The sequence below is a fragment of the Spermophilus citellus genome (assembly GCF_964194105.1).
Source record: "Spermophilus citellus genome assembly, chromosome: 15".
NCBI lineage: Eukaryota > Metazoa > Chordata > Mammalia > Rodentia > Sciuridae > Spermophilus > Spermophilus citellus.
In genome coordinates, this window is record NC_138195.1 from 45816639 (window position 1) to 45829622 (window position 12984).

At 39.6% G+C, this 12984-nt stretch overlaps 1 protein-coding gene across 3 annotated transcripts in view; it reads right to left on the reverse strand.

Moving 5' to 3' along the window:
- Positions 1 to 2394: 2394 nt before the first annotated feature.
- ASCC1 (activating signal cointegrator 1 complex subunit 1) overlaps positions 2395 to 12984 on the reverse strand; it is a 93903-nt gene continuing 83313 nt past the window's right edge. For all 3 annotated transcript variants that reach the window (XM_081268454.1, XM_081268457.1, XM_081268455.1), the window contains 2 exons: positions 3925 to 4082; positions 2395 to 2773 (listed from right to left, as the gene is read on the reverse strand). In XM_081268454.1, coding sequence (XP_081124580.1) covers positions 3966 to 4082 — 117 coding nt within the window. In that variant the 3' untranslated portion in view covers positions 2395 to 2773; positions 3925 to 3965. The remainder of the gene's footprint in view (positions 2774 to 3924; positions 4083 to 12984) is intronic.

The following is a 12984-nucleotide window of genomic DNA, read 5'->3' on the forward strand; positions in this document are numbered from 1 at the left end:
CAAGGCCCTGCCTCAAAATAAAAAAAATAAAGGTCTGGGCTGGGATTATGGCTCAGTGGTAGAGCACTTGCCTAGGACAGGTGAGGCCTGGGTTTGATCCTCAGCATCACATACATACTAACAAACAAACAAATAAATAAAATTAAAAAAAAATAAAAGTCTGAGGATGTGGTTCAGTGGTTCAATCCTCAGTACCAAAACAAACACGAGAGAGAGAGAAAAGAACATTTAAAAAAAATATTTTAAAGCCATTAATAAAACCCCTAGCAGCCAACTTTCCTCACTCCTACCAATCATGGGCTTTCATATCATACTCCTATAGTATAAAGGTGGAATTTATGTGAGGGGTGTTCTGTTGACTCAATATACTTCTGGTGCTATGAGGTTCCCTATAGCGCCAGGAAAAGAGCACAGGGCAAGAGTTTGTATGGTTAGATCATCAGGACACTGGATTCCGCTCAATGCCCAGTTTAGGATACTCTGGACATCAATTAAAAAGAAATCATTCTAAGTAACATTTATAATGTAACCACCATGACTGTGAAGTTCACTTAGGGTAATTCACTGTGTCCTTTCTCCTCCAAATCAATATTATTCCCCATCACAAGGTTCCTTGTACAGCAAAACAGATTCTGTGATACTATTGCAGTGACAGATTTTTATTTCCCCCCTCTTCTTCTTTAAAGAAATGAGGGTAACTAGGCATGGTGTTACACACCTGTAAACCCACGTACTCAGGAGGCTGAGGCAGGAGAATGGTAAAATCAAGGTCAGCCTTGGCAATTTAGTAAAGCCCTGAGTTAAAATATAAAAAGGACTAGGGATGTAGCTCAGTGGTATAGCACCCCAAACCCACTACCAAACACACACACACACACACACACACACACACACACACACTTGCTCTTTACCATTGTTGCTTTTTCATAAAAGTTTTACATCAATAGTAGCTGTTACCCTTCCATAATACCAGTTAAAATTTATTTCCTTTAATGTTACCTTGACTCAAAATTTGCATACAGACTTTTAGAAAGAAAATTTAAAAGATAAAATATTTTTCCTAGTCTTCCAATAGCAGCATACAAATTCTAGAAAAAACAATAATACACAAGTATATATGTTCCATTAACTAATCTGAGCAATGTCACCATGTCATGCAGCCTCTAGAAACTCCACGGTACACTCATGAGAAAACGGGAATGAAAGAGACAAATAACTTGTTAAAAAATATTTCATAATACAGTATATGCTCACATATGTAAGCAATAGTAAGCTCTGGATTATAAAAAACAGATTAAGAATCTACAATTTGCGCTAGGGTTGTGGCTCAGAGGTAGAGCGCTCGCCCAGCATGCGTGAGGCACTGGGTTCGACCTCAGCACCACATAAAAATAAAGATATTGTGTCCATATAACTAAAAAATAAATATTAGAAAAAAATAAAGGGGCAGGGGCTGTAGCTCAGGGGCAAAGGGCTTGCCTAGCATGTGGGAGGCACTGAGTTCGATCCTCAGCACCGCATAAAAATTAACAAATAAAATAAAGGCATTCTGTCCATCTACAACTACCCAAAAATAATTTTAAAAAAATAAAGAAAAATTTAAAATTAAAAGAATAAAAAGAATCTACAATTTGGGCTGGGGCTGTGGCTCAGCATAGTGCATTTGCCTGGCATGTGTGAGGCACTGGGTTCCATTCTCAGCACCATGTATAAATAAATAAAGATCTATCAACAACTAAGAAAAAAAAATTTAAAAAAAAGAATTTACAATTTGACATATAACATTATACTTCCCAATAAAACTCTTTGGTTTTAAAATTTTTTTGCAGTACTGGGGATTGAACCCAAGGCCTTGTCCACGCTAGGCAAGTGCTCTACCACTGAGCTACATCCCAAACCTTTTTTGAGATGAGGTCTTGCTAAATTGCCCAGGGTGACCTTAAACTTATGCTCCTCCTGAGCATGTGCATCACACCCAGCTTTTAAAAATTTTTTAAAAATTTCCTGTAAACCTAAGTCATAAATTTTTGACACCCAAAAGAAGACATCTTAATCCCCAGCCAAGGCTGCCCAAGGGTTTATAAGAGAAGCACTGGGGAGAGACAGGACTGAGAAGGGACACTGAACTCCTAGGTTGCATCACGGCTCAGTGCCATATCACTAGGAGCACTAATTGCCATATGGCACCTGACAGTGTAAGGTGAGGTGAATTCTCAATTTAAATAAAAAATGAGTATCACCAGTAGAAAGAGAAGGCCTTTTGGGAAAAACCCAACCCGTGCAGGCACCAATTTGTAAGTCCTGCAGGAATGATACAGCTATGTAGTGAAGGAGTAAGGGCAACACTAAGGGAGCCAAACTAAAACTAAGTGACGATACTAACAGAAAACGCAGTTACTTTGCAAATTCATTTATTCACAAATGACCTGTGCAATCCCACTGATAGATCCTTGAATGTGGTTAGACACAGTCCTCACAAAGTAGCTCCCCAGACACACAGGTTTGAGACTTACAGAACGGAAAATAAAAATCAAGATTAAGGAAAGAAGAAACGAGGAAGGAGGGGACATGTAGGGAGAAAGACTGTAATGAGGGAGGAGGACTGGAGCTCCCCAGCAGAGCACCTGGGAGGACTGATGGGACAGCTGGCAAGCCATGCTGGGGGCACCCCTCCCTCTGCTGCTCTGCTGAAAGAAGCAGGCGCCTTCTGCCAGGACATTCTTCCAGCATATTCCGCACAGTCTGCTGATATCATCATTTCCTTGCTGCTGCCCTGAGAAGTAAACAAAAAAGAGCTACAGTACAACTCCACAGGGGGCAGAGGAAGGCCAGGGTGGGGATGGGGTGGAGATACAGAAACCCAACAAATATTTTAAGGACTAACTTCAAAAGAAAATGGACAGATTTGACAAACTTGAGATTGCTCAAGATGAAATTATTGGTAGTAAATTATGTATGTATGATGGAATATTATTCATCTTTAAAAAGGAAGGAAATCCTATAATATGAGGCAACCTGTGTGAACGCTGGGAATGTTACACTAAGTAAAAAAAGCCAGTCAAAGACAAATACTGTGAATTTCACTTATATGAGATGCTTAGCGCAGTCAAAACCATAAGACAGCAGAATGGTAGTTGTTAGGGTGGAGAGTAGGCAATGGGGAGTATGGCTTAATGGTGTAGTTTCAAGTTTTACAAGATTCAAAAGTTCTGGAGATGGTGATGTTTGCACATTATGCATGTATTTAATAACATTGAATTGTACACTTAAAAATGGTTAAGGGCTGGGGTTGTGGCTCAGTGGAAGAGTGCTTGCCTAGCAAGCGTGAGGCACTGGGTTCGATCCCCAGCACCACACTGCAAAAACAACAACAACAAAAAAAACTAAACAAACAAAATAAATGTATTGTGTCCCTCTACAACTAAAAATATTAAAAAAAAAAAAAAAAGATTTAAGATTGCTGGAAGTGGTGGCGCACGCCTGTAATACCAGTGGCTTAGGAGGTTGAGACAGGAGGATCATGAGTCCCAAGCCAGCCTCAGCAATGGCAAAGTGCTAAGCAACTCAGTGAGACCCTGTCTCTAAATAAAATACAAAATAGGGTTGGGGATGTGGCTCTGTGGTTGAGTGCCCCTGAGTTCAATCTCTGGTGCCAAAAAAAAAAAAAAAAAAAAAAAAAGGTTAAGATTTATGTCAATAGTTTTATGTTATATGTATTTTACTATTTTAAAAAATTGAAGAAAAAGAAGAATAAGCTAACAACTGTCTTGTGCCCACAACCATCTGGCTGACCATGTGGTGACTGTGGCTGAACATTAAAGGCAGCGGTGAGTCCAGGGGGGAATCACCCAGGGAAATCACCATCCAGAATTCCACACCCACCCCCCAATTGGCAATTAAAGTGAATACACTCTTCTTCAGCACCTCATGAGATGTTCAGTTTCCAGAACTTCCCAAGATCCACCTCAGGAGAAGTCAATTTGTCCACAGGAGGCATAGTTTCCAAAGCTGTCTACCGTGAACCTCTGAGAGATGTGAATGGAATTGAGCTTTAGGGAACCAAAGTAGAAGTTCTCAAACAACTGCAAGGGAAGAATTGACAACCCAGAATGAATAAAGAGAATTACAAATGAATATATTAAATATCAGGTTCTCTCTCTCTCTTTTTAAATTTTTTTTTATTTTAAGACAGTCTGCTAAGTTGCCCACAGGGTCCTCAAACTTGTGGTCCTACTGCCTCAGCCTCCCTAGTAGCTGGGACACAGCCATGGGGCTCTCCTGTAAAAACACCAAACCAGAATAATAGCAACAAATCTCTCCTGACTTTCTTTTCAGTATTTATTCTGAATAATTATCTTGGAGAGGAGGGATGGGGGTGGAGTGAGAAAAGAACAACCAGTTCTTCCCTGTGATTAATCCTAAAGTCTCCCCTGGCAAAATGCACCACAGAAAGGGACCTGGAAAGTCAAATAACTTATCTATTGAGCAGAAATGACCAAGAACTTGCAATAAACATCAAGAGGCACGCCCAGATTCAAAGGGCCTGATAAAAAGTTGCTTCTCACTTGCAGTTACTCACCAAGTAAGACTCCTTAGTAACTTATTTTTGCTGCACTCAGGATAAAACTTGATACAAGGCATTGCTTTCCCTTGTCAACTACAGTTATTAGGAGCAATGACTAACGTAAATACAAGATGAGGCTCCTGACCCACAAATGATCTGGACAATCCAGTGAGGGACACAGAAAACAACCAGAGGAGCATTCCACTGGAGGACATAACAAAGGCAAAGATAATTATTTATTAAAAACCTTTAACTAGATAGGGATTCAAGCCAGCATCTTCAGGTAAATGCTCTTTATTACAATTCTCTATAAAAGCTTTCAAATGTGTTTGAAGAAGGGAGGATCTATTCTCTAAGAGGGACCTGACCTTGTGATTAGCACATTTATAAGGCAGAATCCAAAATGACATCAGAAAATGTCACAGAAAAATGACACAGTGCTTGGATAATGAGTGTCAAAGAATAAAGATCTTACCTTCTGTTAGGATGCAAGAATTGCTCTTTCTTAAAATGTCAGTAAGATCCCAAGAAAGTCAGCCTTTCTCCCTCCCTTTCTTCTGGTGCTGGGGATCAAACCCAGGACCTTGAGCACACTAAGTACACATTCTACCACTAACCTACACTCCTGCCCTAAGAATGCCTTTCAATACATGTACAAACAATGCTTGAGTGGAACCTGAGGTGGGGCTTTGCACACTGACAAGTGACTATCTCTTCACTTCTGATTTACACCACCTCCCATACTCATGAACTTCAGTCACTGTCACCTCTTCCTGCAATTAATGGCCTAGAAACATGCCTGAGGTTCATTAAAGGCTAACTTTACAAAGCCCAGTAAATATTGATTCTTCAACATGACATCAACTTGACCTCAAAGATCTATTTGGAGGTTGTGTGCTGCAATGTCTTGTTTTTCAGAAAGGTGACCAGCTCTCGCCTGTATTGATCTACACAATTAACTTCTCTTCCTGGCTTGGGCAGCCTGTTCAAACCATATCCACCTTTTTCTGTAAAGGAATTCAGGAATCTGAAAGAGTTATCTGCTAATCCCTTTGCTGAACATTAATTTGAAGTGAAAGCCACGTAAATGAGACTTGACAGATTTACGGCTTTGCAAACTGAAGCTTTCTAGGTACAGAAAAGATATAATCAAAGAGGCAATAAAAGACAAGACAAAACAAAATTAAAAGTGAGCTCATAATACTTTCAACAAGTTACTTTTAAAGGATTGGCAGCCTATGGGTCCTCTACCTTTTCTCTTGGCCTATGTTCCAAGTAATGGAGATGCCACAGGGAGGAGCTGGAAGTGACCTACCTGTGCCTTGATTTTGCCTTATGTGCGTGACCTTAAAACAACATGATCTGCCAAGGAGAATCTCTTGCTTCAGGTTGAAAAGAAATAGTAAAACATGGTGATAATAAAGGTAACTGGATGTGATATCAACACAGTATTTACAAAAATTATGAAAAAGCTGAACATAAATTCTCATACTTCATTAAGGCCAATACAAGCTGTGAAAAGAGTGCTAAAGTTGGATTCTAAACATTCATGTGGCCAAGTGGGAAGGGTATGTCACTTACTGTACCAACCCCATAGGGGTAAAATATCATAATGGGCAGAAATCCAATAAGAAGAACAAGTAGAAGTGTCTTATAAATAATAAAATGCTACTGAAAATTAGAAAATTTCTAATAATATTTTTGGTGGTATTGGGGATTGAACCCATGGGTACTAAACCACTGAGCCACAACTCCAGTTCCCACCCTCCCTTTTTGAGACAGGGTCTTGCTAAGTTGCCAAGGCTGGCTTCAAACTTATGATCTTCCTGCCTCAGCCTCCCAAGTTGCTGGACTTACAGGTATATGCCTAGAGATCTCTCAGCAGTCCTTAACCTTGTATTTACCTTTATTAAGCTGCCATCTTCTTTCATACCTTTTGATAACATTACATCAAATGGATTTGTTATCTAGAAGCCCCCACGGCAGTGCCAATCTTCATTTTAGCCCTTCCTATCTCTGTGTTCTTATTCTCTCTGAATAGTTATGATGACTTTGTAACAGATTCTTTAGAAATAATTTTCAGTTATTTTCTTGTTTAATCATTGTTATATTTTTAGTAGTAAGCCTTCCTTTAAGTTCTATCAATTATTTCCAGTGACATACTAGACTATAAGCCCTGTGGAGGGAGGAGCTGAATCTCACTATATGCTGTAATAGTATGACCAATAAATAAGATCAATAAGGGCTGGGGTTGTAGCTCAGTGGTAGACTGCTTGCCTGGCATGCATGAGGCCCTGGGTCTGATCCTCAGCACCACATAAAAATAAAGGTATTGTGTCCACCTAAAATAAATAAATAAATACATAAATACATAAAAATAAAGACATTGTGTTTATTTACAACTAAAAATTTTTTAAAAGATCAATAAATATTGTTGGGGGAAAATGATCAATAAATATTTGTTGGGCAAAATGAGAACTAATGCTATCCTTATCTGTGAAGGACTCAGATACAAAGATGTACACAAAGGTGTTTGTGTATATCTATATGTCTAAAAGAGAAACAATGATATTGTAATGTCTAAACTGGATTCAAAGGTTTGATTTATAGGTTACTATCAAGGAATTCCTGAATAGAACTAACCAAAATGATATTACCTCTAATCAAGGGAGGAGGGGGAATATATTTCAATTCTAACTATTTGTCAAGAAAGAATTTATAGTAAGTAATGCAAATTTTATGAAGTCCTTCAAATTTCTACCTGTGTCTTATCTGTCAAAACCCAAGTTTCTTTCCTAGCTCTGGTTCCCAATGTGGAATATTACTGAGCACTTCATGTTAAGCATTTTCATGCAGAGGCAAATGATATGGTTCTGTCTCCCAGATCTTTGGGGGACAGAGTGTGAATCAGAAGAAAGGAATGCTTATGTAAAGTCACTGAGTGCTTTTCTTTATGATCTGCATGCTTTTCCATATGTGTGTTCCATTTCAATAAAAATTTACCTAAAAGAATATTACAACAGAGATTTAGTATGAGATGAGAAGTACAGGCACTCAACAAATACACCAGAGGCAAGGAAACAATGGATGACGAGGGCTGACGCCCCTAGGAAAGACAGACTGGAACTGAGCTGGGTCTCACGACAAGTACTGGATGGAAATTGGGGGAATGAAGGCACAAATGGGAACAGTGGGCCAGGCCAAGTAAACAGTCGAGATGTTTGGAGGAGTCCTGCAAAGAGGCAGTGAGAAAAAACCCAAGGAGGGAGAAACAGATAAAGGTGAACCCTGAAGGTCAGGTTCACAAATTAGACTTCATCCTAGCTGGTGAAAATCTACTAAAGGTCTTTCAGTAGGTTGATGAAAAGTATGTTTAGGGAGATTATCCTGGTATTGTACAATGTACTGCTTGGAGAAGGAAACAAGGGAAGGGCAAGGAGACCGTGGCAGTGGCTCAGTCATGAGGCAGATGGTGTCTCTCTTGACTAACAGCCTCAAGGCAAAGGCTGGAGCAAACAGGAATTCCTAGAGAGGAAGCAGAGAATCCTAGGTAACTTTAAGACAAGGAAGAGCAAGGGAAAATCAGCCTAAGTGGAGGACAGCAACAGAGCATTTCTGAGAAGGAGCTATTTTATGGGGGAAATAAAACGCAGGTCTGTTTATACATCACGGCTGTATCTCTAGCTGTATATGCTCCCAGCTATGAAATGATAGACTGAGAATAAGTGTTAAAGACATGAAATCTGAGCACAATTAAGTGGAAATATGTCATCATAAAGAGTTTTACAACTGTCCACTTTTTTTGTGAATTGTAGTTCTTTATACATTAGAGAAATGAACCCCTTGTCTGTGTTCTAAATTGCAAATATAGATTCCCCCAGTTTGTCATTTATCTTTTTGACTTTGCTTATGATGTTTACCATGTCAATTTAAATTTAAATTTTTACAAATTCACATTTTTCATAACAGAAGGTTTTTAAAATAAAGTGACCTAATGCCAATACTGTTATATATTAAAATATAAAGGTGAGTCATAAAAATGTATTAGGACTGACAACAGCACTAATAAAATATGGATCACAAGAGCCAGCATTTATGAGCAAGCCCGTGTGCCGGGTGTCATGCTGAGGACACTCCATGAAAGCCTCACAACTGTAAGAGGCAGACGCTACTATGAACTCACATTTTATAGGTGAACCTGTGGTTTGGAAGGCACTCAGCAAGTTCAAAGGGTTCTGAACAGACTGCCCTCAATACACACTGTGGCATCTGAGAGAGCAGCAGGAGCAGAAAGGTCTTTTTTGCCTTCCACTGTTCTTCTCCCCTCTTGGGAGAGATGCCCTTTCCAGACCAGGAGAAAAGAACATCCTTATCTGTGAAGGACTCAGATACAGATACAAAGAAGAATCTGAACAAATAGGCCTTGCTGGTGTTGGGGCTCAGAAGATGATACTGATACTTTGTCAAAACCTAGCTTCCTTTCTTAGCTCCAGTTCCTGTTGTGGAATATTACTGAGCACTTGATGTTCAAGTTTTGGAGCTTTGGCATGTTGAGCACTTTGAGCTGAAGGAGACTGGAAGGGCTTTCTTAGAAGCTGCCTTAGAATCAAGGCTTCTCTGACCATCACTTGTTTCTCCTTTGGAAGCTCTGGGAGGGGCTCTCTGATGTTCTCTTATCTGTATGAAGGAAATTCTTCCCTAAGAATCCCATCCTATCACATGAGAGAATAGACCAGAAGTGGATGGACACACACACACACATAAATACAGATATATAGATATATACTTTTCTTCATCAACTCTAAGTATAAAAATATATCAGTTCACCTGTTTCTTTGGGTTTTCATTTCTAAACTCTTCGTGGCATGTAAAACTAGGGCTGAATGATTTATTCTTATTAATCTGTCTTTAGTTACAGGGTTTTCAGCCTTGAACCTAGTGATGGGAGAGAAAAGAAACCTTTCCTTTCCTCCAAAGTAGGGTAGAAAATTGAGATTGACCCTAGACAGAATAACTCTAGAATCTGAGCCCTCTGACCCCGTACTCTACTACCCTCACCACCGCAGCTTTAAAACATGACCCCATTGAACCACAGAGAGGAAGACTAACACCAGACAACTCCCAAAGACTGACAGAAACACATTCTTTGGCTTTCACTGCCACCTCTTTCCTGGACCTTGTTTAAGAGTCAGATGGCTCTAGCTCAGCTGGAAGAATTTTAATTGAATTCTAGATGAAAATAAGCACAAATCAACCTAACGGCTCCATTTAATTAAGTACTTGAATAGGGAAAGAGAAAAACGCTTAAACTACAAGTTTAAAAAAAGAAATTTGGTTGTTCTTTTGAAGTTAAAGTAGTTCATGAAAGGCAAAGTGTTCTATTGTTTAGAAAATAACAGATCTAATAAGAAATTTTAAAATTAAAAAAGAACCTAGTCACGGTATTTAAGTCACACTGAGCTTTTTCTCCTCTCTGTTGTTTTATAACAATTCCCTTGGGGATTTTGAAACCTAAACCACCTTCTTTTGAAAACATTCTCTCTGACACACATGCACAGAACTAACCTACTCCACAGGAACATAACAATGAATAGCAACACAAACCACAAAACAAATATTTGATAAGGAAATAAAAACAGAATTTAAGAGCCAGGCATGGTGGCACATGCCTGCAATCCCAGCAACTCAGGAGGCTGATAGGCAGGAGGATGGCAAGTTCAAAGCCACCTCAGCAACTTAGCAAGACTCTCCATCCAAAAATAAAAAGGACTGAGGATATAGCTTAGTAACAGAGTGTTCCTGGAGTCAATCCCCAGTACCAAAAAATAAATAAATAAATGTGTATGTGTGTGTGATATGTATAAATAATTTAAGACTGCCAGTATTTGTGATATCAACTAGTCAATATTAAGCATTGACTTGGATGATTTAAGGAGAAATTTTTTCTTTAATATTTATTTTTTAGTTGTAGTAAGACACAATACCTTTATTTTATTTATTTATTTTTATGTGGTGCTGAGGATCAAACCCAGGGCTTAGCACGTGTTATGTGAGCACTCTACGGTTGAGCCACAACCCCAGCCCTAAGAAGAAAATTTAATACCAAAATCAGTATGACATTTTGAAAATTGCAGAGCCAGACAGCTACTATCCTTTATTGTGTACGCACAGTACCATTGAAAATTAAGCAAACTTTTCCTATCACCAAGCAAAAAGAGAACTGACATCCACTGAGATGAAACATTTTGTGTCAAAACCAAGGATTCCTTGACAAAGAACTGCAAGATAAAGTTCAACCATCCTAGCTGTTCCCTGTTCACATGATCTGAGCCTACCATTTTTAGTTTGCAGATGTTTGTTTCCTAGGGAGAGCACACAGGGAATTATTGATTTCTGGCAATATAATGGTATACACTGAAAGAAAACAAATGGCAAGATTTAAGGGCTAACTGAGCTCATTTTTCCCTTGCATTCATTTCAAATATCCTACTCCTTCCTCTCATACTGGGTGTCACAAACATCAAAGACCAGAAATAACTCCAAATGCACAGAGGCTGCAAAACTGAGATTGGAAATCCCAGAGGTGGGACAAAAGGTAGAGAGGAACCTCATATCTGTGACCAAGGGAGGATAAAAAACATAAGAAATAGGTAAAGCTTAAAGGACAAAAATCATATTATTTTACTTTTTAAGGAACTGAACTAAACCACTAAGCTATATCTCCAGCCCTTATTTTGAGACAGGGTCTCACTAAGTTGCCAAGGCTGGCCTCAAACTTGTGATCTTCCTGCCTCAGTCTCCTGAGTAGCTGGGATTATAGGCATCACCCCCATATCCAGCAAAGAAATATAATCTTAAAGTTCTGTAAACCTTTCCAGGCCTGTCACACCCTAAGCTAGTCTCTCTCTGCCTGTCACACACTGCCACATTTCTGGGAAATCTGTAAACCTGAGGTCTGACCAATAAACACCTGAGAGTTACTGTAAATTCACCCACTTATGAAAATTATCCTGTGCACTGTTAATTAGCCCACCAATAAACAGATTAAGAGAGATATGACATTTTAAGAGACCTATAATTTAGGGGACTTTCCAACATTATTTAATGATCAGATAATGGAGACCACATTAGCCTAAGGAACCTGAAACGACCAGACTGATGTCATCCTCACATACCTTTACCATACCTACCCTTCACCAAGTTTCCTTTAAAAGAAGAGCTTAGAAACCCATTGAGGGTGTCTCTCACTCCCAAGATGGCCCAGTCTCCCTTGAATGTGTACTCCCTGCTTTCCTAAATAAATCTTTGTCTCTACTGACATGTGCTGAAATGTTCTTTCATTGTGTATATCAAGGACCCCACATGCCCTAAGTCAAGTTCCCCTCTTCTCTGGGAATTCCTCAGGACCCTTTCTCAGAGACATCTCTTCTATGGTGACATGACCTCAAGCTATAAAATCGAATAAAGGCCAATTCCCAATAGCATAATGGAGACTCTGCTGGGGACCCTGGCACATATGGTTCCCAAAATGAAGCTCATTCTCTTTCTTCCATCGTAGCAAATGCAGTGCAACAAGGCCTTAGATCCTTTACTTCTGTCTGCAAATGTCTGATGAGTGGCTAAAAGCAGGATTAAAGACTTGGCATTTTTGCCACCATCTTGCATCCATCTCTTTTGCTTCGGTCATCTTGAATTTCAGGGACAAAGTCTGACCCAATAAACACCGTGTGATGAGTGGAAGCTACCACTCCCCAGGCAAGAGCAACTTTCTTATCTAGGAGAAGCACACCCGACCCCAATCCTGAGATTAATTATGGACCAGACCACATATCATCAAGATCACCTCATTGGCAACTGTGAAAACCCTCCAGCTATGCAAACCCTCCATTCTTGCCCTCATTCCCCTTTTTATAAAACCTCAAAGCTGTTGTGAATCCCTCAAAGACAGGGCAAACAAAAAGCATTCCCTTGTCTTCCCCAAATAGTCACACTGATTAAAGTTCCTTTCATGCTTCTCATCATTTCCTTTTCTGTTTGGTTTTTGGGGTGAGTGGCCAGACTTAAAAACTTGGTAGATCCTCAGAGTCAGCCCTCTAGCCTAGGGCTTTGGTAACAGTAGAGGTCACACTGCTCAAAGCTCCATCCTCCTTTTCTGTTACTGTTGAACCCAGGGGCACACTACCACTGAGTTATATTCCCAGACCTTCTTGTTTTTAGTTTTGAGACAGGGTTTCCCCTAAATTGCTGAGGTTGGCCTCAAACTTGCAATCCTCCTGCCTCAGCCTCCCAAATTCCTGGGATTATAGGTGTGTGCCACCATACCCTGCCAAAGATCCCTTCTTTAAGAAAATCTACTTCTGATGCTGGTGGCCTCAGTGAACTATCTGTGGTCCAAACATGACTTAAACTTTGATAAGAGG